Source organism: Microcaecilia unicolor, chromosome 6 (genome assembly GCF_901765095.1).
Source record: "Microcaecilia unicolor chromosome 6, aMicUni1.1, whole genome shotgun sequence".
Classification (NCBI taxonomy): domain Eukaryota; kingdom Metazoa; phylum Chordata; class Amphibia; order Gymnophiona; family Siphonopidae; genus Microcaecilia; species Microcaecilia unicolor.
The window spans coordinates 341075081-341082134 of NC_044036.1; the positions used below are offsets into that span (position 1 = coordinate 341075081).

At 47.0% G+C, this 7054-nt stretch overlaps 1 protein-coding gene across 1 annotated transcript in view; it reads left to right on the forward strand.

Annotated features, from left to right (window-relative positions):
- The window catches only part of LOC115472581 (serine/threonine-protein kinase LMTK1-like), a 47175-nt gene extending 43295 nt beyond the window's left edge, over nt 1–3880 (forward strand). The window contains exons 13-14 of the mRNA XM_030206875.1: nt 2287–2493; nt 3319–3880. Coding sequence (XP_030062735.1) covers nt 2287–2493; nt 3319–3341 — 230 coding nt within the window. The 3' untranslated portion in view covers nt 3342–3880. The remainder of the gene's footprint in view (nt 1–2286; nt 2494–3318) is intronic.
- Nucleotides 3881–7054: the final 3174 nt, after the last annotated feature.

The window sequence follows — 7054 nt, forward strand, 5'->3', positions numbered from 1 at the left end:
TGGTCAGAGAGGGGAATATTGCCAGTTAGCGCTTAGCGCATAATCAGTTATATCGTGCGATAAAACAGGCTATCCGCCAACATTCAGCGCATTGCTGGCTAAGTTTGGTGGCCAAATAGGCCTTGGAAATAGTAATAGAAACTTAACCAGCCAGCACTGAACATTGACTTGGCTGGTTAAATTCAAACTGACCAAAAATAAACCAGATATTCAATGCCGGTCACCGGAAAAGGCTCAGCGCCGAACGCAGAAAGCAGCCCAGGGTACCTCCTGTGGTCTGACTATTGGCCCCAAAGTGTCTACTGCCTCTGTCATTTTAGGGTTACTGCGCTGACCCCTCACAGCAAACTTGTACGAAGCGACAGAAAGGTGGCCTGAGCTTATGCCTTTATTAAATTTACAAAACCCTGAGGTGCCAGTGAACCATTAACAGAAGCAGCTTGTGGTTTCCAAATCCCGTATCTTTATCTGAGTGCAGTGGACGCCGTGTACATAAAATGAAGGAAGTTCTGTGTACGAAGGCTGGGTACAGGCCCTATATGTGGAGGAGTGGCCTAGTGGTTAGGGTGGTGGACTTTGGTCCTGGGGAACTGAGGAACTGAGTTTGATTCCCACTTCAGGCACAGGCAGCTCCTTGTGACTCTGGGCAAGTCACTTAACCCTCCATTGCCCCCTGTAAGCCACATTGAGCCTGCCATGAGTGGGAAAGCGCAGGGTACAAATGTAACAAAAATAAAATAGATACTATTGGAGATTCTACATGGAATGTTGCTACTATTGGAGATTCTACATGGAATGTTGCTATTCCACTAGCAACAATCCATGTAGAAGGCTGCGCAGGCTTCTGTTTCTGTGAGTCTGACGTCCTGCACGTACACAGAAGCAGAAGCCTGTGCGGCCACATTGGTGATCTGCAAGGGCCGATTTCTACATGGAATGTTGCTAGTGGAATAGCAACATTCCATGTAGAATCTCAAATAGTAGCAACAGTGGAAGAGTGGCCTAGTGGTTAGGGTGGTGGACTTTGGTCCTGGGGAACTGGGTTCAATTCCCACTTCAGGCACAGGCAGCTCCATGTGACTCTGGGCAAGTCACTTAACCCTCCATTGCCCCATGTAAGCCGCATTGAGCCTGCCATGAGTGGGAAAGCGCAGGGTACAAATGTAACAAAAATAAAATAACAGTATTTTAGAAGAACAACATCAAATCCCTCCGAAAATGAAAAGCAGCAGAAGCAGCCTCTAGTGTCTTTACTACGGATGCTGCAGAGTTTTAGGTCCTGGTAATTGTCCCGTCCATTAAGCTTCGTATAGAACTGCGAGCAGGTTGGGACAGGTGCCAGTCAGCCTCAGGAAGAGACAGGGAATGAATTTTATGTAACACCAATGCAATAAAACCGTGTGTTGTACAACCAGAGTCATTCAGCAGCTACTGAAATAAAAGCTTCCTGAGTTTAACAATGTTTTTTTCAATGTAATCACATTTTTAGGAAAGTCACACCAAGGAACAAAAGGACCAGGACTTCCTTGAGCCCGATCCATCTGTGCCCAAGTAATGGTCCCCAGCACTGCTAACCCAGTGGACAAACCAGACACGTTGAACGACACCTCAGATGGAAACATCTCAGAAGAAAGTAATGCAAACAAACTTCCTAACCAGAGGGGGGGGGGGGGGGGAAGAACTGCCATGGGAAAATCAACAATCAGAGATGGAGGGGGCTGCTTGCCAGGAGTTTGCTAATGAAGATGTGAGAGGGGGAAAGTGTTGCCAGATGGAAAAACTTTGTCACGCCCAAAGCCAGCCCCAAATCGCACAGTCTATTTGCATGTGAATGACATCATTAATATTAATGAGGTCAGGTGCATACAAATGACGTCATTAAGCCCGCCTCCGTGGGGCTTCTACTGGCCGCGGCTGTGGGAAAACTAGCCAACCCGCGGGGAAAAAACCGCAGCGGGCAAAAAAAAAAAACCGCCGCGGGGCAACAAGAAGCCGCCCAAAATCCCGCAAGCCGCACCCGGCGTGAAAAGCTGCAGCGGGTTGCGGAAAGGAGCCCAATTGGGCGGGAAAACCGCCCATCTGGCAACATAATGCAGGGCAGGAAGTTGTCACATTGAGCTGTTCATATGATTCGTTATACAGTTTACTGAAGGACCCGGTGGTAATAATTCAGTTTAGCAATCCCTGTGACAGTGAGAGAGGGGATAATGGGTGATGATGGAAGGACCTGATTTATTAGCAGGGATTCACGACTCTCTTTCAGGTGGTGGATTCGAGTGGGATGAGACTTTCCGCTCGTCCCAGTGAAGTCATCCTTCCTGTCTGCAGTGACATCCGTGGTGCCTGAGCCGACCAGCCAGAGCCTGCCCTCCGTGAATCCCGTGCAAAAGCAAATCCTGCCTGTGCAGTTCTCCCGTTTCACAGTCTCTGCGGCCCCTGTCTCCAGGTTTTCTATAACGCACGTCTCGGACTCGGATGCTGAGTCTGTGAGAGGTGAGGGGTCGTGGACAGCAGAACTGGTGGGTTTGTAGGAAAGTGAAGGAGAGGGAATATGGCTGAGTCTGGTACCCAGGAACAACAGAGTCTTCATAGGTTATTCTCAATGAGGAGCAGAACCCACTCTTTCACCATGTGAAAATCCATGGTGTGCCCATGTCTTGGGTGCTTTCTGCAGTCCTGGGCACCCGCACCCTAGAAAAGGTCAAAGAGGAGCAGCAAAGGTGAACAAGGACAGAACTTCCTTACACGAGGAGGGTTCAATAATTGGGAGAGACAGGAAGTCAGTCCCGAAACAAGTGGCAGAGTGAACAGGGAACTGTGAAACACCACATCCCATAACACAAGGATTACCAGAGAGCAGGTGTCACACACTCAAAAGGAAGCAATTCTTCACACAATGCAGGAGACTGAGCTTGTGGAAGTTGGTGCCACCGATGTTACGGAGGGAAAACATCACTGGGATGAGAGATTAGACCTGTCCAGGAAAGATTGGTCGGTCACCGGTTATGTAGCTGGGTATCCGAAGGACTGGACAGCTCTGCATATGCTCTGTCTGTACAGCTGTAGCTCCCAGGCAGGGTAGGAGTGCATAGCTGACCCAATGCGGGATTTCGTACATTCTTATGGAGAGCTGGGAAGAGGAAAGATTAGTGGGCCTGTGTGATGGGAATGAGTCTGGGGGTTGTGAAGGAGTGGGGAGATTGGAAACTGGAAGTGAAGTGGGGAGTATGCCAGCGTTGAATGAATCCCATCACAGGGCTCAGATCAAGATTTTCCTTCCATCTGCTAATATGTTTCTTTTCTGTTCTCCTGTGTCAGGTGAAGATGGTGAGAGGGAGTGAAATTTCATGGACCAGTACCCAGTTGACCCTGTTACCTGGAAATCAGGAGTGACGCAGGAGAGGAGCAGAGACTGCCCACAATGTTCCTGGGGACAGAACTCTCTACACAGATCTGTTTTTGGGGTGGATTTTATCAGAGAGTATGTTTGTGCTGCTATACTCTAGAGACACGTGCCAGGCCCACCTCACAGTGTGTCGTGGTGCATGTGGTCCAGCGGATGGGTGTCCAGTGCCAGCATGTAAATACAGCAACAGCAGCATTAACAGCTGGAATAAATCTTTGATATATATTTTCCAAACACCTGAGCTTGGCCATCTGCTATCAAACCTCTGCCTTCTTCATCTTTTCCAGAAGAGGGTCTGACGTCTCTGTTGAGTTTCTGATAAGATGTGAGTAAGCCTGACAGGGTAATCCGTTCTGTAACTAAAAGCTGCAGGCAATTCACACAGTCCTCTGTATACCTGTGATGTAAACTCTAAACTTATCTTTACCGTTTTTCTGTTCCTTTTATAGGTCTTTTTACCCTTCACTAGATCTTTAAGCTCATTGAATTAGGGAGGAAAGGTGGGTTGACAGTTTGTGCACTGGATGTCAACATAAGCGATGGAGCATGGTAGCATGGAATCATGCTACACTTTGGGATTCTGGAATCTTGCTACTCTTTGGCATTCCGGAATCTTGCTACTCTTTGGGATTCTGGAATCTTGCCACTCTTTAGGATTCTGGAATCTTGCTACTCTTGGGATTCTGGAATCTTGCTACTCTTTGGGAGCCTTCCAGATACTTGTGACCTGCGTTGGCCACTGTTGGAAACAGGAAACTAAGCTAGATGGACCTTCGATCAGAACCAGTAAGGCAACTTATGTTCTTATGGGTGTTCTTCCAGTATAACCATTGAAAATTTAGATTTTTCAGAAAAAGAACCAACTGCCTAATGAAGCAGTGGTAAGTTTGCTTAGAAACACCATAGTACCACGAATCCACAGCCACTGACTAATGCTGCGCTTGTGGCAACCTGTGAGAGAATGGAAGAAGCAGCCTGGGGCCAGGTCTTATTTGAGTGGAGCTGGGGATCACAGCTTATGCAATAGGGATGTTTTGGGGATTGCCTCTGCAACTTCAGATATTTACAGGAGTTCCTCTGCTCCCTTTCTAAAGGTACCTTGCACATTTGCACTGGTCAATAGATTGGGCTGCATGGATTTCTCAGGAACAGGAGGGATGACGTCTCAGGAGCCCCGGAAATGGGCCTATTTGCTGAAAGGGGTAGGAGGCCCTTAGGGCAAAAATCAGAAATAACTTGAGAAAATTGTTCTTCACAGAAAGGGTAGTGGGCAAAAAAAGCTGCAACAGGATTCAATAAAGCTTGAGGTAAGCACAGAGGAGTGAAAAGAAGGTCAGAGGTCATCTGTGGTCTGGGCCACTGCACCAAGATAGAAACTGGACAAAGTAGATGAGCCTAAGGTCCCTCTTCCGCCATCAGATTCTGGATGTCTGTGGAAGAGTAGAACCAGACTTGTTTATGTAGGTGACCATGAAACATCTTTCCCTTTGTCAGGAACACGATACTGAAGCTTTCAGAAGAGAGAACTGCTGCAGCGCCATGTGAAATTGTGCAAGCCTCACAAGTGGTATTCAGTGCAAAGGTGATCCACAGTGGTAAATCACAGTGCAGCACTGGATAACTGTGGATATGCTCTCCTGTTTGTTCTGCTGACGGCAGTGAACTCAGGTGCAGAAGCTTGAGCTGCCAGTCTCAGCAGGCCCCTAAGCCAGACAGTGGTAGAGCGTAAACCTCCTGTGAAGCCGCACAGATAGTGAACTGAACTGGTGTAATGCTCACACCTGTGCAACTTGCAGACAGTATTTTGTCACATACCTGTCCAGTAGCTGTGACTCTGGAATGTACTTGCAATTGAAATATTTCATCCTCATGTCATCCCTTCGCTAGTTCTCTCTCTTGTTTAGGACATCCTGGAATTTGCGGGTGGCACCATCTGAGTATTTCTAAGATGGTCGGAACGGAAAGAAGCTTGAACCCAGGAGAGGCATCCAGGAGCGACTGCTGCAGGCAGGTACAGGACACGTGCACAGAGAGATGCCGGAGCCTGCTAGTGCACGAGCAGATAGAAAATCTATTTCAGAATCAGTATTAAATGTTTTGTCTTTTCAAGTTAACATGATTCTACTAGAGTAGCATCAGTTTGACTGCAATCTGTAATATTTTTGTAAAACTTTCAAAGCTAGAGATTAAATTAATACAAACCAGAGGATCTAAGTTATTGTTGCCAAAGAGATGTAAAGAGTTTATGAGGCATTGAGAGATTTTTCTTTTTTTATGATTTGTTTCTATGTTACTCGTTTAAGCTTAGGATAATTGTGCAATTAAAATAACTGGATTGCAACCTTCCTTTTTGTTCTGTGGTCTGAAATGTCCCGGGCAAGGATTCATCCTTTAGAACAGGCTGTATGTCAGCAGATCCCCTTGTAGAAGACAATTTATCTATTTATTTATTTATTTATTTATTTATTAGGACTTATTTACTGCCTTTTCGAAGGAATTCACTCAAGGCATTGTTCAGTACATTACACGAGAAATGGATGTTCACATGTGTGGAGGAGTGGCCTAGTGGTTAGCGTGGTGGACTTTGGTCCAGGGGAAATGGGTTCGATTCCCACTGCTGTGAGCAGTGCCAACGTTTATCTTGCAGAAACAGGAAACGAGGGCGGGACCAGAGCTGAGAGACAGAGAAGGGAAAACTGAAGTAAGTGCCGAGCCTGCATGCTTTTTACCGCTGCTGCCGGCCGCCGTAACCCTGACGAGGTAAGTCAGGATGACTTTTAAAACTTGGAAGGAGGGGGCCTGGAACTGGAAGGGAGGGACGACGACCATGGACCTCGGAGGGAGGGAGGACCCTGGAATTGGAGGGAGGGAGGATGCTGGAACTGGGAGGGAGGAAGGGAGGAGGGACCCTGGAATTGGGAGGGAGGGGGGGACGCTGGAACTTCCCTTAAAAACATTAATGGCAGAAAGTGATTACCTTGCTAGCGCCCGTTTCATTTCAATGAGAAACGGGCTTTTTCTACTAGTTAATATATAAAAGTGCAAAAAAAATAATCATTTGATGACTAGGAGCATCTGTCATAACAACACCATCCCGAAAGAGGCTCCTCTTTAGGTAACACTGTATCAAGGGAATGATCTTTTCTTCTTTTACAGAATCAATTCGACTTCTCACAAAGTCATTGCTTCCTCCAGCTCTAGCCGAACCCTGAACAGGGAATATTAGCGGTATATAAGGCCTGAATTGAATTGAAATCACTCTGCTGCTGTTTAACTTGTTTCCAACTCTTCTCATAGGCACTCCCCACCCACCCCCTCCCCATCTATCTATAGATGAACTAGTACAGCAGGATCGGTCCAGCAAGCTATAGGCCTGAATGACAAAAAATACAAACCTTGTTTCTGCTTCAAGGTTTTCTGGAACACACACACTGGAAATCTCATCCAGTAAACAGCAGGAACACACATATCGTCCTTGACACACACACGGAACACAACAGCTACAATGTCACAGACGCCCTTCGCTTTTCAGTGGGATCCACCTTCTATCGGTTCTGGCATCATAGGACACTCGCAGGCTGTCTACCCCTCCCCCCTCCCCAGAAGTTATCTTATGCATTCTATATATATAGAGCCCAGATTTGGACG